Source organism: Phalacrocorax aristotelis, chromosome 18, assembly GCF_949628215.1.
Source record: "Phalacrocorax aristotelis chromosome 18, bGulAri2.1, whole genome shotgun sequence".
Taxonomy (NCBI): domain Eukaryota; kingdom Metazoa; phylum Chordata; class Aves; order Suliformes; family Phalacrocoracidae; genus Phalacrocorax; species Phalacrocorax aristotelis.
Genome location: NC_134293.1, coordinates 8755547 through 8778523, shown reverse-complemented (window position 1 = coordinate 8778523; position 22977 = coordinate 8755547). Strand labels below are relative to the sequence as shown.

General features: G+C 43.9%; 1 protein-coding gene across 8 annotated transcripts in view; it reads left to right on the top strand.

Moving 5' to 3' along the window:
- Positions 1–22977, top strand: part of COL26A1 (collagen type XXVI alpha 1 chain) — a 196484-nt gene that overhangs the window by 23795 nt on the left and 149712 nt on the right. For all 8 annotated transcript variants that reach the window (XM_075112786.1, XM_075112780.1, XM_075112782.1 and 5 more), the window contains one exon: positions 17244–17366. Coding sequence is in view for 7 of the 8 variants with exons in the window: in XM_075112780.1 (XP_074968881.1) it covers positions 17244–17366 (123 nt within the window). In the remaining variant the exon portion in view is untranslated. The remainder of the gene's footprint in view (positions 1–17243; positions 17367–22977) is intronic.

Sequence of the window (22977 nt, the reverse complement as noted above, 5' to 3'; positions counted from 1 at the left end):
ATGGTCTTCACGCAACTGGAATAGGATGCTCCTTACCCTGTGCGTGTTGGATGTTAGAGCTGTTGAGGACTAAGAAAAGGCAGTAGCATAGGTGCTAAATGAGCTAAACACTCCTTTTGCCCTGTTGTGATGACCTTGTGAGATGGAGTTGTTCAGTTAAGGGACTGCACATAAACTTCCCTTCTGTCCTTGGCTTGTTTTATGCCTGGGGTCAATCTACGTCTGGTTTTTCCCCACAGGACTTTGCTTATTTAGCTGTTCAAAACTGGTGCTGGGAGCTCTCGGCTGGTTTGAAATGCTTCTTCTCATCTCGAAAAGGCTTGGGGCAGATGGGCTGTGTGGCCGTTTGGATGACATAACGTCTCCGTGCTGAGTCTCCCATTGGCCTGGTGCTGTGGTGCTTGGTGGGGTGTGGTAGCCCTGAACGGAAGGGCAGACATTGCTTTTTTGCTGTGTGCTGCTTAGCCCTTATTAAACTCAGATGTTTCTAACCCCTTCCTCCAGGCTCTCATTATTGCTGTAAACACAGCAGAGCACAGGGAGCTTTTTCAAATCCTCATTTGAAGCAGCAATGGGTGACAGATCTACCAAGAGCTCTCCAGCGTGCCTGTGTGTGAAGGGGGGTGGACATGAATTTAATGCTCCAACACAAGGGAGATTCTGCTTGTGTTTTCCCTAAAGAAAAATAATTTTTTTGTTTTCTTAATCTGATACCACTTCTCTTCCTCTGGCCTCAGGTTGCTTGGCTTCCTCATGTTGTTCTTGCCTGATTGCCTCTTCTGCTTCCCTAAAACTGGTCTGGTTTCTGCCACCCTGCTCAATGTGGGCTGTCTGGCTGCTTGTCTCATTGCTGTATCTGGTGCAAGCTTTAAGTTGTTTGCATTTTCAGGTGGCAATGAAAGTGATACCAGCTAAAATAAGGTTTCTGTTACTGTGCTGGGATGGCTAAAAAAGGCTCTCCTGGAAGAAAACACCTAGATCTGGCTGTTGGCAGCTCCCTATCTCAGCTGTACCGGTTCCAGATTTATTGTGCGGCTCTGACAGAAAGTTACTTTTCAGCTTTTTGTGAAGGGGGAAAGAGAGGAGAGACTGCCATGGTAACAGGATCTTAGATGCTTCCTGCTCATGCAGGGTGAGCTACCATAACCCCCTGCAGGGTAACTTATGAATCCTTGGTATCTCTAAACATAAACCATTAACTTTGAGGTGTAACCAGGCTGTTTATAACCTTCTTTCACACAGTTCTCCAAGGACTATATCCTTTGCAAATCTACTTCTGAGTCTCAAATATCTGTCTAACACTGTTCTTTTTTGAGCTGAGAAATTCTTGGCCCAGTGAGGTATCGGAGCTGCTCTGTGCATGGCATCTGACTTGATAAAAGCTGTCTTCCTGCACGATCTCTGAAGATCTGTGCGAGATCATTTGCATCTGAGTCTAGTCTTGCGTGCCTTGTTGTAAATTGAGCTAAAGATCCTGATTTTGAACTGTCAGGAGCTAAGTCAGATGTTAGGAAGATCATTGCGATTTTGATGCTCTGTTTAGTCACTGGATGCTAGATTTCCTTCTGGAAACCTAGGCTATCCTAAGACGTTTGAAGATGAGCTAGCCTGTTGCAAGGGTCTCAAAATCTGGTCCCTTGAGTCTCTGGCTTGGTTTAAATTGCCCTTCAAGAGTTCCTGGTGCATGGGAGGTACAGGGTGCTCCTCTAATTTGGTACTCTACATCCCCAAGAAAACACTGATTTAATTGGTGATCATTGCAGCTTTGAGGTGAACTTTTTATGCTGCTTTTAATGAACTTAAAGCTAAAATGGCAGTGATCCTGAGAACTAGGCTGTCAGCTTGTGTCTGTCACTGGCACTAGCTGTACAGGACAGAGAAAATCTGATATGCTTAAGCTTCAGTATTTCAACATGGCAAACCCCACTAACCTAAACACTGAGGGGGGAGCTGCATTCTTTGCTATGCCTAATCTCTGTATTTTGTTAAACATGCATTCCTGCCAGAACTTTATTGGACAGAACAATAGTGACCAGCTGGGCAAGTGACCCTGGATTTTCTGGTTGGCAGAGGAATTCAGCATCTGAGGAGTTCAGATTCTCATGTGCAGCTTAGTGATCTGGATTTAGTTGCTTTTAATTATCAGCTGGCTGATTCATAAGGCTTTGTTTTCCACCCTCTTTCCCAAGAAAAAAGACCATTCCCTTAAATGCTCAGTGTATGTTCTATAGAGCAGCACAAAGTCTGGGAACTGAGACTTGCAAGTTCTTGCTCCCTCTTTTCTTTCCCCCAAATAAAACGGGAATAGTAGTACTTCTCTTCGTGTCAGGGAAGGCTCTGGGACTATTTCATGAGGGTGTGGTTAGATCTTAGTGGGAAAGCTACAAAATCCGAAGTATTGTATATGAATATATGCAGAAGTTTATAATAAATCTATGAATGATAATACTTGGCACTTGTATAAACTTCCACTCTTGCAGAATAGAGGTCTTCATGGTCCCTGTTTACTGCACCTCTCTAAGCCTGGATGACCGAAATTAGTCTTGGAGTTAGTATTTGAGTCATCTTTGCAGAGAAGGATTTGGTTTGGAGAGCAGGCTGAGAGGTGGGAGATGGAGGTGCTGAGCAGGGCAGGCTGGACTGAACAGCAGCAGAGGGTTGGGTGATGGCACAGGCTGTGGTGCTTTCCCTTCCCCAACTGCAATGAAAGGTTTGTGGGAGGCTGAATGTGTAACATACCCATAGAAGCAGCAGTGACCACCGGGGTCGGTGCAAAAACACCTGCAACAACTGGTGCTACCGAACAGTACCAGCCTTTGAGCAAAGGCAGGTCTGGGCTGTGATGCTGTGAACTTTCTCTGTTCCCATGCAGTGTCTGAAGTATAGCAGAGAGCTAAAAGGCAAATTGGCTCTGTAGGATGTTACAGCACTTGGCTTAATGCTGCTGTAAATCAGCGTAACCTGCAGCAAAATATATAGTCTCCCTGCAGTGTATTTCAGGATACAGCGCTGAGCCAAATGGTTTAAACTATCACACAGTAAAATGCTCTCTCTTGGGCCATTGTTACTGGAAGTCACTAATGTATATCACAAATGATACAAAAATTTTGGATTACAAAGTTGTAGGAATTCTTAGGCTGTAGGCCTGTGGATAAGCTTTCAATGAGTGTGCACTGCAAGCAGAAATAATAGGATCCCATTTTGCCAAGCACTAGAAAAATACTTGAGTCCTCATAGCATAATTAAAAGTCTGCTAAAACCCTTTCAAGACCTCTGCAACCAAACCCATTGGAAATTTATTGCAAGGACTGCAGCAACATATTCATTTTCTTGGGTAATGTCCTTTGAAACAATCAAGCTCTCTAATTATGTCTGTCAGGCTCTGCCAAGTGGTTATTGGCTTCTGAACTAGAAGGTTTTCAAAGCAGCTTCTACAAATGACTATAGAATTTTGCTGAAAGCAAGCTTTCAGCTCGCAGGTATCTTTTGGAGGAGTTGCTGCATAACCTTTGGGAAGGTAAGGATGAAGCTGTACCTGTCTGCACTGGGTGGGAAGAGAGGGAAGAGTTGGCAGTGTGGAAATGATAAGAATTGTCACAATTTGTCTCGTGAGCTGAATGGAACCAGAAACCAGGTTGGTTTGTATCAGACACTTCAGCCAGTGTCCTGGTTGAGCCTGGGAGTCGTCTTGTGCTACTCGTGTCTGGGTTATTGATTTGTATCTGAGCATCTCTGGGGGCACGGCTGATTTTGCAGGGCACCTGCGTGAGCTCTGATGTGTGTGGCTATGTTTTGTTTTGCTTTAAAAAAACTCAACCAAAAAACCAACCAACCAGCCAAAAAAAAAGCCACCAAACCCCACACAAGCATTTGACTGGAACTGCACACTCCTCACATGGCTCGTGGCTCAGATATTGCCAGTAATAATTGAATAAGTGACTGGGCTGTTCCCATGGACCTATCAACAGCAAGGGGAAGCTGTTCAGTTGTTCCATCACTCCGTGCTCCAAGGTTCAACCAAACTTCTGATTTCTGTATGTGAAAGTGGTTTCAATGGAAACTCAGACCATTTTTTTGTTTGTTTGCTGCTGCAAGAAGTACATGACATGAGCCTGTTACAGCCATTTATTTTGACATTCAGCACTGATGTGTACAGCGAATGCTGGTGTTCAGTGGCTTGGCTGGTGTATGGCATCCTGATATGCTTTCTTATAAATGGGTCAAGTTAGTGCTGTTGTGATGGCAGCTGCTGTCTTTGCTTGCAGGGCGGCTGTATTTGGCATCATCCGTTGCTGAGATGCTGCATGTAAAAATTTTTCCAAGCTGCACTGAAAGTTGTAAAGAAACACTCTTATGTATGTGTGTATGAGGGAGAAAAAGCACAGGCAAGTTTTAGCTGTGATGTGTGAAGGCTGTTTGCGTATGGGCTTAGTGTAATAATAAACCGTAGACTGTTGCTGACAGCCATGTGTCACTCACAGGTTTACTGGTTTGCCTCCAGTGAGTAAAGCAACACTATGTTGTTCTTACCAAACTACAAAAAAGGAAGGAAAAATACAGAATAACTGTCACCCATCAAAAAAATACAGGTCATAACTGCTTCTTTTAATCGAACTTTTATCTTCCATGTTCTTCTTTTTATCACTCTTTACCCCCTGAATGTTCTGTTTTTGAAGAAATCTGTGTAAATAAGAGAGGAAAAAAGGGTCAGCTTTAATGGCTTTGCCTTGAATTCGCCACAAGGTTTTGCAAGTAGTATATGTCTAAAATGGGATGTGGACATATCTAGTGTCAGTCGCTGCTGCTTTGCATGCAGAGACTGAGACTTTTCACCATAACTCTAGACATTCGTGTTCCCAGCAGAGCAGCGAGGGATGCCTGTGAAGCCTTTGCTTTAGAAGGATGGCTGACTTGTGTGCATCAGTTTGCACCCTTACCAAATTCGTGGTTAAAATGCTGTTGTGGAGTTTTCTACTTTGCCTTGGTGGAGACAGCTAGGTTGCCCTGCGTTGGCGTTACCTTTTGCATTGGCAGGTAATTTTAAACTTCAACAACAAAAAAACACCTACAAAACCCTGTCTAATGGAGTTTGCCATGCTGATAACTCCCCACAGAACAGGGCAGGAGTTTTTCTGGCCAAATGTCTGTGTTTCTCCTTTGGACCTCCTGCTGTCCCCTCTCTCTTGCTCAGTGCTGCTTTCTCCCCATCCAGTTTCTCATGTGTGTACTCGGGAATGTTTCAAGGCAGTGTTATCATTCTTAAGGAATCTACTGTGCGTGCACAGGCTACGGAGGTTTTTTCCGGCTGTTATTACTTGGCCAAACCAAACCCATTTTCCACCTGGATACCGAAATGTAGATCTCCTCCCTCAAGACCATCTCCCTTCCAAATAGAGGCTTCCAAAGCACCAAGGCACTAAAGTGGTCCTTAGATTGCTCAAGAATTTTTTAATAATAGGGAAAGGTGTTAGTGTTTCTGTCTGCAAAAGAAAGGCTTTCTTTTTTTAAGATTTTTTTTTTTCTAATGGACAAACTGGATTGCAGCAAGGTTTAGAAGGAGAATACAAATAATTGTTCTTGGCTACAAATGAGGTATGGTGACTGCTTCCAAAACCAGTGAAAGCTTAGAAAGATGTGTTAAAAGCAGAAGAACTTTTAAAATTGAAAATAGCTAGTTAGAGCTCTTTGTTTCTAGATGTCTTTGTAGTCTGTCAGTAGACAGATACTGAAGTGCAGCTGTCTCTGTGTGATCAAAACATATGTTATCTGCTTAAGAGTGAGTTTAAAACTTGATGAGGCAATATAGAGTGTTCACTAGCAGGGGTTTCGAACTACTGTGTGCAGAAGAGCTGATGTACAGCAAATGCTATGTGGTTACTTCTTATGGCATTGGACCGATGCAGTCGGCAGAGTGTGAGAGTGGGGGTCTGGAGGAAGGTGAAAGGGAGGTTGCTGGTGTGGCAGATTATTGTGTGCCTGTAAGTACCGTATCCAAGCTGTGTTATAGTCGCATAGAGCTTTGGATGAAGCTTCCACTTTGTGCAGAGTAAGCACTTTGAAAGGGCTTGTGACTGGCAACTGGGAAGTGTTTTAGGGCAATTCATTACTGTGTTTAGACGGGCACGGGGAATGACTGGCTTGAGGGGGGGCAGGAAAGGTAACAGTGTGATCACCTGACCACCCATGGGTGTGGATGTGTTCTTGTAAAGGGTATTATTGCTAACTTACTACACTAAAGATGATTTCTGAGAGTTTTAGGCTGTGCAAGTAGGAATTTATTAACCTTAAAGTGTTGAGACATCTTCCCGCCTTAGCTCGCTGTTTCTGATCTCGCTTCCAACATGCACTTGAATAAAACTGACTGTTGTAAAGGGCGAACTCAGTGCTCTGATCACACAACAGATCTCAGTTTTGATGTTCCTACTTCCCTACACATGAAATTCCCATGGGTGTGACTGGAACAATAGGATTATTTTCCAAATTATTTTTTATTGTAGTAACGCCCAGGACAGCCTTGTGCCAGACATGGCAGACATGGAATAAAAAAATTTCAATTTAAATAGCAAATTAACACACAGGCTTTGGGTTTTGTTTTTCAAACCAATTAACGCTTTGAATACCCAGACAGAGAGGTTTTGCAAGGCTTTGTTTTTACTGAACTGGGGCTTTGCGTGGCTCATCTTAGGGATCTCTGAGCTGGGCAAGTGACAGCCAGTCTGCTTTTTCTACTCCATGCAACACAGCCTGGTAGTCAGAATGGCCTGGCATATCAGTAGAGCAGTTACTGGAGAAAACTGCTTTGCTCTTGGGGTACAGGCATGTTGGTAGGGTGCAGGTATTTCCAAAGAAATCTTCCTGCAGCACCAGCAGTAGTCTTGTCTCAGGCCTAATGCAGCTGCTGGCTGATGGGTACCTGAACTTCACTTGCCTCACTGAACACAAGTGGCTAAGCTGCCAAATCAAAAAGGGAAAAGAGGATCTCAAAGCAGTATAAATAGATGGATTTGTCTAGACCTGCTTATTTTTCTAACCACCTTTTCCAGCACTGGAAACAGTAGAAAGCTGTAGGGTTTTCTTGTGTTTGAGGAAAGGCTGTTTCTTTAGTAGTTTCAATGACAATGTTGTCATGTCTGGCTCTTTGTAAGGTAGTTGGCTGAAACAGAAGTGATGTGGGATAAAGCTGAGCCTGCACACTTACTGCAACTTCACTCTAGGAAGAGGTCCCCTTGGTGCATGAAATCTAGCTCCTGACCATGATGGGCAACCACATGGTAAGAGAACTACTCTAGAAAGTTCTGCTGCATAGTCCCTTGTATACCAGAGCCCATAAATTCCTTTACAAGTTGCTGAACAAATTGGAGACCTAGTCTGAATGAAATGATTGTAACATGCCACAGGAAAAGAGGAAGAGGGAGGGCAGGTGGAATAAATGTTGCTAGAAGAGTTCTGGGTTCTGTCTCCCTGACACAGCTGTCTGTACAGCTATTTCCAGTTGCAGCCTAACACTTGTTAATCTGAAGCTGATGCTCTGATTTGCTTTTGGTGCCTTTTTGGGCCCACGGGGCACTGCTCTCAGTGTTGAAATAGTTCAGGAAAACAAATCAATATTCCTTAAAGAGAAAAGCAATGTTTTGTCTGTGGCAACTCTTTCAATATATTTTTTTCTTTTTAGATATCAAAAGGGTCTACCTGTCTCCAATGACAGTAATATCTCTACTATTAGCTCCAGGAAAAACCCGAAACAAGCACATTATGTGGGCAGATTAACATCATGCAAGTAATAGGAAGCGATGACTTGATTGTGCCATCCAATTTTTTTTTTCTTTGATATGCTCAGTGCTCTCCTTTTGACATTGCCTTTTGTTCTGTTGTAACTTGTGGGTTTTGGTGCCAGTATAGTGCTAATGAAAAACACTGCTTCATTTAGGCAAAGTCCCTGTGTTCCTGTCATGCATGTGGCTTTCATTGCTGCTGGGAAGTGCTGTGAGTTTGGCAACAGAGGGCTGAGCATAAGGCACAAAGATGCCCTGTTGCCTGTACAGAGCTCTATAAGCAAAAAAAAAAAAAATTCAGGAGCAGGCCATGTTCAATCCTTGCAGACTAGTTGTTGATGCATGCAGATGCAGGCCCTGTAGGGCTAAGAATGTGATATGAAGGTACTGAAAAGCAGCAGGAGCTTTGTTTGTCCATTTTGGAGGACTCAAATTGTGCAAAGTGTTGTTTTTTATGATTGATGTAGCAAGGGGAATTAAAGTCAGCTATGGGTACTGACTTCGTGGATGGTGGAGAGGACTCTGTAGCCACAACAGGAGTGCTAGTAAAGCACAGGGTGCTTTTGCAGGGTTGCTGACTCCTTATGCTAGTTTTTCTCTTCACAAAAGTTTTGAGGACAAGCAGGCATGTGCCGACGTCCTGTTTTTCCACTTACAATTCCCCTCCACCTCCTACTAATTCAAATTTAGTTTAATTCTGAATGAGTTTTTTGGTGTAAATTTAGAGGCACTGACTTTTATCAGTTAGTCTTGTACTTTGATGAAGGTCAGGGCTGCTGTCCTCAAGTGGTTCTAGGTCAGATCTTCAGAGGAAGACACGTAGACAAGTGCCTAATGTTGTCTTTGAACACAGGGGTATATTTCAGACAAATAGTGGGTGTTCTAAATCCCAGCTCTCTACTTTCAGTCAAGGTCTGAAGGATATTTTTTTTTGCTTGACACCACCCCTCCCTTCAAGGTCGGGCTTTCTATGTTACATCACTATGGATGTGCTGGTAATATGAAGGTAGGAGACCTATCTACAACCAGGTTATCCAGCTGTGCAGAAATGTTTAGACGCAGGTTCTCCTTTTGAAAGGCTCTAATTTAAGGAACTTTTATGTTGCAAAAATGACATGCTTCGTTGTAATTGTCCATGATTTCCATGCTGCATGGATATCGAATGCCAAATTCCATCAAGCCAGCCTAATTCAACAAAGATTCCATGGGTATTTTTGTACATTTCCTCTTACCTCCCTCTGCGGATACTGGAAACTACTGTCTTCTCACTGACTGCGGTAAGCTTGGGGAAGGGAGCCGCAGGACAGTTCAGGGCCTAGAAAAATGCCTGTAAGAGCAAAGCACTTCATAGGAGTGAACCCCCCTTTTATTTCTGAACACTCAGTCATGGACTATTTCTTCCATTTTCATGATGAAGGTAATTATGGTTCAGGTCAACCATATTGTTTGATTCAGTTGGAACATGCCTCTAGTAAACTGAGAGGAGTTGGGTAGTGGATATAAATCAGGGACTTTATGCTAGAGAAATACTCCTTGTGCCTTCTCACCTCTTTCCCCTTACGCATAAACAGATACAGAGGCACAGTGGTGCATGTATTGAACGTGACTAACATGACTAACTTATTTCTGGTGCTGCCTGCCTGCTCAAGCTTTAAGTCCTCATCTGCCTCTGTTATATTCTGCACTTAGATCCACCCTGTACATACACTAATACATTGTACAAATGGACTAAGTGCGTGTAACAGACGAGTGCTATCATCTTCAGAGCCCCTCCTTCGTAGTTACAGCAGTTGGAAGGTGCCTTGTGAATGAGGTGGGGGATTGGAAGAGAAATGGTCTCATGGCTGAAGAAGCTGAATGTTGCTCTGGGGAGCTGGATTCCCTCTTTGTCTCTGAAAAAGATTTGCACCCGTGGCTCTATACTATTTGGCTATTCTGCTTCTAGGCTTTTAATAATTCCAGTAGGGAGAGGTTTTTCCCTTAACCCCTGTAACTTCAGTGGCTGCAGAAGGATAAGGCAAAATTTTGTGCAGTTGAAGTGAGTTCAGCCCTTGAGGTAATACTGTTTGGAAGGTCAACCATGCACACAACAAAGCAAGGAAAGCACAGTTAAATGCACTTGGCTGCAGAACTTGCTGAAGATTAAAGCTGTTGTGCAGACTGAACTGTGTTTTCCTCCTAAGGTAAAGATTCCTCTAGGACTAAACTCCCTCCAGCAATCTCTGATAATCCACTTTGTGTGGGGAAAAACTAAGACTCTTATTGGCAACTAAGTATTTGAAGTGCACTAAGCACAGAACATATTGGCCCCTGGGGAAGGGTTATGCTATTGGGAGGTACCTAGATAAATTGTCCCATCTTACTTTGCTAGCCAGAACTTACTTTTATGGTCACTTTTTAAAAACTCTTATCAGGGGGGGTGGGGTGGTGTGTGCAGAAAGACTGGAGTTCCTTCCAATCTTTGTCTGACCAACACAGCGGAGTGGGAGACCTGGAACTTGTCTTATTCCTGTTCGTGCCTCTGGCTCTCTGCTGCTTCAAATGGCTGCTGCTGTCTGGCTTCAGAAACACCAGCAGTCTTCCAGTTTTATTCATTTCCCAAAATGAATGGGCTGTTACAAAGATTTTTCTCCCTTTTTCACAGGAGTCAGGGTAACCTCTATTAGTGACTCTGAAGTACTCAGTGGGAGTAAGGCATGCGTAAAACATCGATATTGACAAGATGATTACTGTGGCTTGTCATGTAATGGAAGCGCAGACTCTGCTTTGAAATTAACCTTGCCATCATAAGCTTGTGTACAGCCACCCCTCGCCCCTGTCAGGTGGTCTTTCATGGATTCCTTAGCAGTGGTCCATCAATCTACAGACCTGAATCAATTTATCAACTCTGAACATACTAATATTGTGGAGGCTGCTGCTCATAATTGAATTTTGTAGCTGGCTCTTTGCTGGACAATGAGTTGAATGACAGCCTTGGATCCTAAAACCTAGTCACCTGGGGAGAGCATGAATATAGCCAAGAAAGTCAAGAACAGGAGGAACTTAAGCCCAGCTTGGTTTTTGTCTGAGCTTTCCAGTAACATGATGGGATTGTTTCCTTTTTAGCCAGGTCACAGCAGTAAAGAGTAATCTGGTCACAGCCAACTGAATTAGCCAGTAAATTTGATCCTGATGAGAGTCAAAGCACATTCAGGGAGCGTGTATTTGTGAATAAGAAAGGAATAATGTAGTTATGTAGAACTGGACGGTTCAGGAAGAGATACCCCAGAGAGTATGGCAGCCTTTGAATCTGGTTTTGTTGACATGTAGAGGGCAACTTCTGCTCCTGGCCGTGGCGGAGTATGTAAAAAACTAGCTCCTCTTAACGATGGGCTCTAGCACACAACATATGCATTGCTGTTCTGGCAAAGTAAGTGGGATACTGTACTATTTACACACAGAAAAGGGCACAGTTTGCTTTCATTGAGTCAGAAAGGCAAGTTTTTTCCAGCAAGAGTCAGCAACCTTCTGATTTTATTGAAATTCCTCTCTAGGATTGTAGGGAAATTGATAGCTCCAGTGAAAAATGTTATGAGGAAACTTGGGGAAATCTACCTAACTATCAAAACACTCCTACTGTTTTCTGTGCCCTAAATGTTGATCTCTGCTAAGTATAACACACAGTATGTTATCCTTATGGAAACAAAAAGATAATTCAGTGCAGTTGTTTACACAGCACGAAGCTTAGGGTAAATCACAAGCATCAGAAATGCCAGCCTTATTGAGAGGCTTCTGTAACATTTATTGGGAGTAAGGAGGGTCAGTTCATGCCTAGACACAGGCAACAGGTGCTGATGAAACAATCCTGCATATAAAGCCTTTTTTGTTTGGTTGGTTTTTTTCCCTTCCCAGAAAGGCTTTGCTTGCTTCTGTCTTGGCCAGTTAAGCCTTGGTGATTTGAGCTTTTGTGTTGTACTCTGTGGCATGTGCTTTCATCGGAAGTACTAAAACCACACTAAATCTCCATTTTTACTTAGCTCTATAACAGCATAAATGGCTTTGCTCAGAGTCTAACTTGTAGGATTGCCTACTAACAACCAGTTGGCTTTTCTCATGCGAACTCCCTAGAAGGTCTTCCAGGGTCCCCCAGGAGTCTGAGAAACTTGGATAAAAGCTAGCAGTTTGGACTAGGAAAGAAGCAAACGTTACTTCTGGGGATGGCTCTAAGTTTATTGTGGTGTCAGTCTTTCTAACCATTCGCAGTGGGCTGATGGGTGGAGGGATCCCTTACGTATTTTGAGTGATGGGCTTAGGAAATGGTACTGTGCAAATCCAAATGGTGAGAAAGGGGAAGGAGGAAGCTTGTTGTCTGTCATTGTCTTCCCATCTGTGAAATGATTGCTCTAAGTGAATTGAGTCATGCTAGCCAGGAATTAAGCTTTGATAAGTGAGTATATGGCTGTTCTGGAACTTACAGTATTCTACTTTGAGTATTTGTTGCCTTATACTTCTCCACCCTCTGCAGTCCCTTTTCTCTCTTGCTGTAGAATTATAGGTTGTACAGACATCCAGAATCTCCAGAGTGTCTTCCTACAGAAGGAAAATGCAGCTCAAGCTCCCTGTGTAAGTCCAGCTGCCCTCTGAGGTCCTGTCAGCCTGCTCTGTGCATGCCCTGGAAAGTTAGGTTTTCTTGTCTCCTCCAGCGTCCAGGTGCCTGAAGACACGCAGCACTGCTCTTGCTGAGTCAGCAGAGAGCCGGCAACTCCCTCCCAGCATCTGCTGAGGGAAGGAGCCATTTATGCTCAGAATAGTAGTTTTCAGAATATCTCCAAATGGAAGCAAACTATTGAGTTTGCTCTAGTAAGCTTGAAATGTCCACAGTAACATCCTGAACCTACACAGTAAATAAGGTTGGGTATCTGCTGGCATCAACACTTGTATTCCCTCTAGAACGACATGTTGTCAGCTGTGATCAAGATGTGAGATCTTGGTCTGTGTCCCTGGATTGAAACTAAATCAGTAGCTTGCAGGCCACAGCCTGCAGATTCTCTGTCTGTGAAAGTCGGCTAAGAATCAAATAGCCTGGGAGAAGAGGGATATCTCTTTGGAAATGGCTGGGGAAAATGGACCAAGTTAGACTTGCCTCTGCAAGCAAAGCAGTGGAAATCCAATTCCACAAGGTGCTGTGGGGCATTGTGCTAAATATGCTGGTGACGAGCATGCATGAGATCCGACAGACCCAGCCCTAAAGGAGCTGCTATTTGGATCATTTTGTTTGCTTGGTTGGAATATTTTTTTTGAATAAGCAGCAATATATTCTCTGCCATCCTGGATGCATGCCAGTAAAAGTCCTAAACCTTTCTTGCTACCATCTGTATATAATATAAAGGGTCATTTATAATCTCTGTAAGCCATGATGGAGCCTTTCGTCACTTTGTGTGAAGCCCGTTTGCATTCTGGAGATTGTTCTTACTGACTTTTGGCTTGCAAAGAGAAATCTCGGGGTGGTTTTGTCTGCGTTTGTGCTGTTATATATGTGAGTACCAAGCTATATATCCAAATGCATCTTCTGATCAGCTGTGTTCCTGTCTTTCTGTCTCACCTGCTTCTGTGCCACAGTAAAAACCAAACATCTACAAATGCAACTTTTAGGAAAACTATGCCTTTATGGAAAACTAATAGTGTGACGTTTTGCAAATTGGAATGTACCTTTCATGCCTCGGTGGGTACTTTTGTAATCAAACTCTTCCTTCTGTTGGTAAAGAGAGAAGTTAGAAAAATCTGTGTTCTTGTCAGATTATCTGCATGTCTTTGGAGTCTGACTATTCCCCACCCCCCCTCCAATGATCCACACTGTGGTGGCTCTTCTTTAGAGAAGGCTCAAGAGTGCTGAGGTGAGGCGATGTTGTGGTACTTTATCACTGACACTGAACTCTTGGTGCTCCTGCTGAGGAAGGTGGAAGGTTGTCCTTAGATTTGCATGAAGGATCTAAGGTTTTGACATGAGCTATCAGTCCTGTTCAGTCTGGGAAACCCAGGTGATGGCTTCAGGCAAGGAAAGTGATGGAGAGCCTCAGGGAAGCTTCTCGCTTCCTATAATAACTGTTTCCTTTTATAACAGGTCCCTGAGCAGGTCATCTGAGGAAATAAACCTGGGAAAGTGTTGGGTTTCTCCTGTCACCAATGAGCAGGCTTCTGTTCTGTGCATGCAGAGTGGGAGCAGCCTTTACCTGCAACCACTGCCTAAGGCTCTGTCACTAGATTGTTACGTAGTCCGTCCAGCATGTCTTCCTTCTAAAGGCTTTTCCAACACAGAAATGACAACTTAACTGCCAAAATTCTTGAACTTGCGTGGGGATACATGTACTCGAGCACCTTATTCCAAGGACCAGGTAGAGGAAAGGTGCAAGACACCTACTCAGACAACAGCAGTTTGGGGCTTATTTGGAAAGAAAATCTGTGTGCGTGCTGCAGCACCCACAAAAGCCCTGGCAAAACCAGCTTTTGTGGGTACCTTAAAATAATGAACCTTTCTTGCAGTTTTTGACATAAGCAGCCTGCACAGTGCCACCTGTTTAGCTCCAGATCCACAAATGTAGTGCTAGACTCTCAAGCTGGTTGAAAGTAATCCTTGAAGGAGCAAGATGATGTTAAATCTGGGTCTATGCAAGGGAACACCTAAAAGGGTAATGGTTAGTTTCCAATTTCTCCTTAAGAGTTGCAGTTTGGAGCTGCCATTATACATTAACCAGAGCAGATAGGCTGCCAGATTGCCTCTGGCAATTCCGGAGCCTGCCTCCAACACCTGCCTTTCTCTTCTGCATTGTGCTAGGCTGTGCGGTGGTGTTTGTCTTTGTTCACCTTCCCACCTCATTTGCCTTCAGGATTATGAAGCTCTCTAGTGTCAGCATCAGATATGGAGAGTTTTGCTTAGAGTGCGGTTGAATTTTTTTATCTGACAGAAGTGCTTTGTGTGTACCCAAGAAGGTGGGACAGGTTGTCTTGGAAGCCCACCAAAATCAGCATTAGAGTGAAATAATCAGTGTTGGATAATCCAGCTCCACTCCATAGAAACGGTACTTCTTCCCAGATGACTTTGATGGGAGAATGCCAGAGAGATGCATATACAAGCTATGTTATAGTCAAAGCACAGCAAGTGTAAATAAATATAGGGATTTCATTGACAAACCAGAAAAATGGTCTTAACATGAGGGGAGGCACTTAAGTCCTTGATAATTATGCTCCGTTTTTAAATTTATTCTGAATTTGTTAGAATTCATGTCCCTTTATGCTCTGTTAGATGTTGCCAGAGTGCACACTACTGCATCATTCCTCTCCTGTGGTAGGACTAATTCCTTTCCCAAGTTTTGTTTTTCATAATTTTTAGGGCATATGCTTCTGTCATTATCCTGTCAGGTTCTGTATATGTGCAGTTTGTTTTGCCTGATACGAAATGCTTTTGCCCTGAGGCTTGTGCAGAAGTGCTGGCCTTCCAATAGCTGTAAGCACTGTGCTAAAAACACGCTCAAGGTAAATCAAACAGAACTGTGGTTTCCCCAACCCCTCTCATACTTGCCCTTTCTCCTGGCTGCTTTTCTTTCCATGCTCAGCTGGCTGCTCCCATGCTATGAGGAGATCTTATTCAGCAATACCCATCTGAACAAACCCCATGGCTAAGACTTGGAGAGATGAAACGGCTGATTGCACCATGTGTGCATGTGAAATTAAAAAGAAAACTTTACTTTGAACTATCACCTTTCCAGTCCTTAGCTCCCATCGTTGTTTCTTCTGGTTTTGCTCCCTAAACTTTGTGCAGAAGTTGTGTTGAGCCTGTTAAAGGATCTGCTGTCATCATATGATCTGAAGTTTCATTCATCTTTTCTTCACCCCTGTTTTGCCCTCTGGTTCTGCGATGTAGATGTTAGTAGAGACATTTGGGTACTATGGTGTCTGGTCCCTGTATATATGCCATAGATTCTCAATAAATCTGAGAGAAGTGATTCTCTAAGACCTCCCCACCAGCCTGGGATCACCGGAGATGTAACTGTAGCCCGCGCTTCCTGATGAAGAACTGTGAGCAGGAGTAGTGTCTGCAGGGAAAGCTGCATGGCTCTACCTTGATGCAGCTAATGGGCTCCATGGCACCGGGTGGAAAGCCACTGCCTCCCTTGGTGCCCCAGCTTACCCGTCTGGCTGTAGCCAAAGGTTCTGTGAGCAGCCTGCTGGCCCCAGCTTGTCCATTGTGGTCTGCAGTGCTCGGCTTGGCTGCTGGCATGTGTACCTCCTATTCATGGGAAAGAGAGTTATCCAGAGAGCCTCCTGCGGAGATGGGAGGGGAATCCAAAAGGGAAACAAAAAGCAACAAATGCTGTAAATGGCAAATGCTAGAAGAATGAAACTGCCGTGGGGAAGGTGGGTTAGGGAGGGAGGAAGGGATGTTCAGGTGCCTGTTTCCACTGTGCAGCAGTTTGATTTTTGGTATGCAAGGATGGGCAGCCACTGCGGTAACTGGAGATCAGCTGTACTGGGGGCTCTTACTTTAAGGCAGATGAGGAGCAGGACTCTTCTGCATGCCCAGGAAATACTTACACAACCACTTTGTACGTTTTGGAGCACAAGCTGGTGGCTGCACTTCCCATTAGTGTCCCCAGTTCTGATCCCCAGTCAGTAGGAAAGTGGCAAAAAAACGTGAACCGGTATTTGGCAAATATGAATGATGCTTGCAAAGGTCCTTCCTCCTCCTGGAGTGTGACACTGGAACCTAAAAACATATTTTTCAGAGAAGGTGGAAAGGGTCTATGTGTCCTGCTTCCCAGGGCTGATGCTGCAGTTCCTGCCTTCTCATATGCCTTATAGTGAGGAGGCGGTTGGTCTCACTCTTGTTTTCTTATGAGACAACATAAGACACTAGTCCCTCCCTCCCCTGTGTTTTTTCTTGCCCATTTTTAGACTGTAACCTCACCAGGACAGCAACATGACTTGTTCAGCACCCACCTTGTATAAGCCCTGCTGACAATGAACTCCACACCAAAAAGCAGAATTTTCCAACTCAGATGTTGTTCGGAATGGTGGGAGGCTGGGGAGCGATACCATAATGAGCAGGATGAAATTAAGACAAGTACAATGGGAACTGCCTATCAAGAGATTTGGAATGCTTTTTTCTTTTTTTTTTTCTTTTTTTTTTCCTAAAGTCCTATTGTTTATGATAACTAACAGGCCTAAATTGTGTACTGTAAAACTCTGGCCTCTGAGGACCAAGCAAGAGGCGTTACTAGATCTCTTGTGGTTCAGGTTGGCAGAAGTAGGGAATCTTTCTGCAGCTATTGGAGGGAGAGGGTGGGGTGAGAAATGAAGACTGAAAGTTAGGCTAGCTATGGCTGGCAGAAGAAACAACCCCACCCCCAGATACTTGGTCTGGTTTTGCTACAGCCTGATATATGTTGGTTCAGCTTGCTGTCTTACTGGGGCTAACGGTGTCCTTTTCCTCTGCAGGCATTGGTGTCACTATACGGTTACACGGACGGTTTCCTGCCAAGTGCAGAATGGGTCAGAAACGGTGATCCAGCGAGTTTATCAGAGCTGCCGGTGGCCAGGACCTTGTGCCAACTTAGTGAGGTAAAAATCTTCATGTCTCATGTTGCCCAAATTTTCCTGCAATTTTCATTAAATTGGTTAGCTTTTAAGTACTGCCTAGAGGGTTGCAATCAATGGGTCAGATGCTGGTATTCTGCTTTATTGGTGGTGAACTACAGGATGCCACTGGTGTTAGCTGCAGGGTCGTCACATGTGAAGGTAAGCTTAGTATTAGGGACAAGTTATGTGAAACAGTTCAGCTTAGGTTGTAATGCCAGGTTGTACTTCTTGGCCACTGCTAGTCAGGCATGAAGCTAAATAAATGTAAAGTCCAACAGAGTGCAGTGTAACTGAACAGGGTTAGCAGGGATGCTGAACTGATGGCATGATGTGGGTTGCTGATATTGAGCCCTCATACTCGGGTCTTTAAGGGTAGTACACTGGAAAGCTTTGGTGAAATTCCTTGCGGTGGGTGATAGACAAAGGTAATGTGCCCTGTACCTCTCCGAGTAGAATTTCCTTATGGCGCGGCTTACTCCTGCATCTCAATATCCTTTAGAGACATGCGTGAAAGCACAATGTCCCCTCTCCCCAGATGAGAAGCAAAGCTTAGAGAATTGTCAAAAACTTGCCCTGAGTTTGCTGTTAGCCTGCTTTGCCTTTCAATCATTTGCACTCTTGGGACCTACCTATATTTAAGAAGGGGAGTGGGGGGAATGTGAAATAGCTATCGCAAGCTACCACTTTTCAGTACTCAGTGTCATTGAGGTGTTGAGCTTTGCCTTCTCTGAAAGACATTCTTGGAGCAGAATAGTGTTGGCCACCTGTCCGGGAACTGGTACAAAAAAAGCCTTTGTGCTCTAAATTTACACCTAGCTTCTGTAACAACTTCCCACATAGACAAGCCCATAACTTAGCTCACACAGCTAACCAACTCACCCACTGGGCACTGATTAGGGTCCTCTTGTAGTTGATAACCTAGCCAGAATATGGTTGAAATACCCACTTAAAAACCCAGAGATCCACCTTCCCAATCTGTTCTTGCAACTCTTCATCTGGAATTCACATTTTCCATGTGGCAGTTACAGCAGTTGGTTCTCCAGTTTCTACTTGGCCAATGGTCAGTCTAAGTTTTTTTCACTTGTAATATATCTGCTTTGGTGTCTCTTTGGTCTTGTTTCATGCAAGGCTGTGGTTGAAACACTTAATATTTTACACTGTCGTGGCCAAACTTCTGTTGAAGCTTTTTAATTTCCCAGACTTCTTATGCACATAATTGTCATTAGAAACTTGTGAGCTTTCACCTTATCTCCTAAACTTGCCAAAAATCTTGCTTATTTTTCCTTGTTAACATAACTGTGTAGTTTCATAAGTACCAAACAATGATTGTGTTACTGGTAAAAATCCTTTCTGTGGGCTCCTGTGGTTGCTCATACACATTGATTCTTACATTGTTAACCCAGGGACTTCAGGAGTAGTGTGTGCTGTTGTGACATTGTTATTCATGGAACGTTTTCAGTTTCAAAAGTAGTTTGGTTCATTTGCCTGATGAGTCCGATTGTTTGGAGACAATGCAGAATGGCAGCAGACTTCTTAATTTTTCTTTCTATGTGAAAATACCATGGAAAGAATCTGGAGTTATTGATATTTTAGATCTCAGCTGGTGAAAGCTCAGCTGACAAGAGCTGTGTTTCTGGAAGACAATTACCATGAAGAAACCTACCAGAACAGATGGGAGGATGCTAATGCTCTACTCCCTTTGCAAGCAGAAGGAAATGCAAATGAAGTGAATGGTACCCTTCCAAGGAAATGACTATATCATCTGTCCTCTAATCACGTGTTGTATGACATTCTTGCATGAAGTAAAGAAATGCCCTGGACCTCTATTTCCCAAGGACCTCCAGAAGGCTGCTGACAAATGCTGGAGCCCACCCAGTTATCAACAAAGGTAAAGCAGGAGTGGCATATGTTGGTTCCTGATTGTTTTCCTGTACTGCCACTGTACGAAAGGGAGAGTCCCAAGAACAAGTAGTAATGAAGTTGAAGCCACTGAGGTCCTGAGAGGTGAGTGTGGTGTTGGATAAGGTATCCCCACCCCAGACATCTTTTATAAGTGGTTGCAAGCTTTCGGCAGTGCATCTGACTTCTGATAACAGAATGAAAAACAAACACTAAAAATGATGGGTCTTGTGACATGGAATTACTGTGGGCAACTGTTGGTAACCCTCAGTTGTGTTTTATGGTTGAGGTCTTATTGCCAGGGCCTACACAGCAGCCTATCCATGTTACATCGCTGGCACCTAGGGATGTGTGAATAACTCTGTCTCTTGTCTGAGTCAAGCTGAGGTTTTATTTTTTTTAAATGGTGTTTTTCCCTCTCTTTCACCAAAATGAATATTGTCTCTTTAGGAAACACCAGTCTCTCTCCTAATTCAGGTGAATCCCATCTCTTGTTTTCAGATGAAAACTCCTAAGGATAGCAACAAGGGAAAACAGTCCCCAAAGTCACAGGGCAGTTGAGTCCTTTTTCTATTCAACACCTCACTTGCTAGTGCAGTTCCTTGCAAGTTATCAATGTTTTCCTTATTTATCTGCTAAGAAACTGGCTTTGAATGGCTTGTAAACTTATACCAGCCACCGTGCTGCACAACTTCCTTCGACAGGTCTCAGAAAATATCTACAGAAGATGACCAGAGCAGAAAACTCAACTTATGCCCTACTTTCTTCTTTTTTTTTTTTTTCCCCCCTTCCCCTAAATAGTGGTTTGAGAGTGATTCTGTACCTACTTTTTCAAAACAAAACAAAAAAACCCAAACCCCAAAAGCTATCTTAGTATGTCTGAAAGCTTTGGGTGATGCTGCTGTTTGCTTGGGAGCTGTCCTGGTTTTCTCAGGAATCTGTTTTTTCTTTCGATGAGCCTGCTGTCTGTGGTGCAGGGTGAAGACAAGTGCTTTGTGGTTAGTGTTGATGTTACCTCTTCTGTGTTTCAAACTAGCTTTTCCCAAAAAGAGAATGATGGATGTGGCATGGCAGAATTTGAGCCCATGGGATTGCTGCTTTGCCACCATGGCTCTCACTTACAGCAAAGGACACCTCTACCCATGTTTCATCTAATAGTGCTACTACAGAATTGAGGTCCAGAAATGCTGCAAGGTCAAGGGATAATCTCTCGGGGGGACATCCTAAGTAAGGATATCTTCAGTAGATACCTTCAACAGGGAAAAGCAGTGTGACTGGTATCAAACCTGATAGTGCCCCTTCCCAACACTTTGGAAAACACGAGAGGGCTTATCCTAGTTTCATGGACGGGGGAAGCAAAGAATCTCTTGTGTCACTAAATACCTTCTTTAGGTCACCAGTTCTTGAGCATGTTCCTGTAATATTAAGGATCTTCTCTATTTTGTCTATGGTCCTTAATTATTGCCTACTTGACTGTATCTGGTCTACATGACAGGTCCAGCAGGAATCCTTCACTGGGCCAATGCTTCATTCCCATCAAACAACATTGTTTGTTTCCTCCTTACCTTCTCTGTACCAGCACCTCTGTCTTTTCAGGTTTTCTGGAAGTCTAGCTTCTGGCGATGACAGGCTTATTCCAGGTCTTATTCTCCGCTAGTGAGATTGCTGGTGCCTGACCTTGAAGGGGGGCCGCAGCCAGTTTCATATGACATTACACTTGACTGTAAGCAATGCAAAATGTCAGGAAGCCATTGGCATTATTTGGGCCTTATAGTATTTCTCCCAGCTGCAACCTGAAACAAACTGTTTTCATTTCCTTGTTTACAGGGAGTCAGCCATATCCCGGAGAGCTTTCATTCTGCCAGGAGCTTTCATTCTGCCAGCACCCGTTATCGGGCTGCTTGCTAGCAAAACGGACGCCAGCCAAAAAAAAGGCATCTCTCAGCCTTGTGGTGACAGCTGAGAGGGGCTCTCTGTTAGAGAAACTCTGCTTACAAGCAGACATCAGTGTGGCCAGACAAGGATTTAATCTATTTCCTGTCTCCCATTCATTTGCGTTGTGTTTCTTTCCTTACTGCTCAAACTGCAGCTCAGGGTCAAGCCTTTGACAGAGGAGTATCTGTGAGATCCCCAGCCTAGCAGCTTCAGTTGTGTGATGTCCTTGCTATCTGTTCACTTGCTCTTGGGAAGCTGGCAGCTGTACTTCTTTTGCAGGAGTGTCGTCATCTTGGCTGGGATGGGATGAGCTGCTCTGTTCTTGCCCTCCACCCCAGACTCTTTATTTAGCTTGGGTGCTGAGTTGCTCTGGAGCAGTCTTGGCTAGAGACTTTCCCTCAGCAGATCTATTCTTGAACTCTCTCCATTTGTGTAGTGAAGGCTTCAGCTTCTGTGCGCCATAGGATATGCCTTTGCTTTGTCACGCTACGAAGTGAATGGGCAACGTTCCAGCAGTCTGGCTGAAGCTCCTAGTGTACTTATAAAAATCGCATGCCATTTATCTGTTCGAAGGAAGGGATAAGGTCTCTAGCTCGGTGTTTCAATGGCAGCCTAATCTCTGGGTCTCTGCTGCCTGGATGGTTGCACCCACCTCTCAGTAAACCTAGGCATCTGAATTACAACTCTTTTCCTGAGCAATCATTTTGCTGCAGCAGCTGCAGGCTAATGCCTAATCCTGTAATCCTTAGGATTATAGGATCCTATATAGGGTCTTACATGCTCCTGAAGGCTCACAGAGAAGGGTGGTCCTATAGGCCAGGCAAGGGTTGGAGACCCGCATTCAGTTGCTGGATCTTTTGTGACTTCCTGTGCATTCGGTCAAGTGATGCCACCTCACCTGTAAGATGGGAACAGTATTTCTTTGGTCATGTGGTGTTTTATGACTTTGAGAATAGCACAACCTCTTGCTATACCCTAACTGGCCAAAATCAGCCTGATTTTTATTAGAGTATTTTTGTATGACTGTTGCAGTCAGTAAAACAGTATCTCAGGAGGTAAATGAATGTGACGAACAGCCTGGCAGATCATGCACTGTTACAGCCTTCAGAAGACAAATATTTTTTGTGTCAAACTGTTGTTGCTGTGAAAATCCCTATCTCATCTCTGGAAGCATGCTGCTTCAGATTGTAGCAGGATATTCTGACTCCCCTCCTACTTGTTTCATCCTAGAAAAATGAATGTTCCCAGCAAGGTTGTGTGAGGTATTTTTTGTATCCTGCTATTTGTTGCTGTACTCAGTGGTCACATAGCTGTTTCACTTTAGCCTTTGAGCATCCTGTCTCTGCAATGCTTTCTGGCTTCGGGAATCTGAAGATTCCCCTGGAAACCCATAGCTGGCTTGTACAGGAACGGGCTTACCTGGTCTCCGAACTTTAGCAGAAGCCATTGAAACCCCAAACATGAAGTTACTCATCTGTCAGCCTCAAACATTGCTCAAAGGTGGGAGATACGGAAGGAGAAAACATTCTTGCAACACAGCAAATCTAGGCTGTAATGCCCTTTCCAGCTGCCAGTCACTGCATGTTTATTTTCCTTTCAATACTCTATCTGGTTTGGCTTATCACAAATGCTGTGCACTTTTGACGTATTCAGTGTAAGCAGGCTACATTGTAAGCTTGCATGGATCATTCTTGCTATTTGGTGTTTTTGAATGTTGGGTTTTCTTCTTTGTTTTCATTTAAATTGAACACATTTCTGC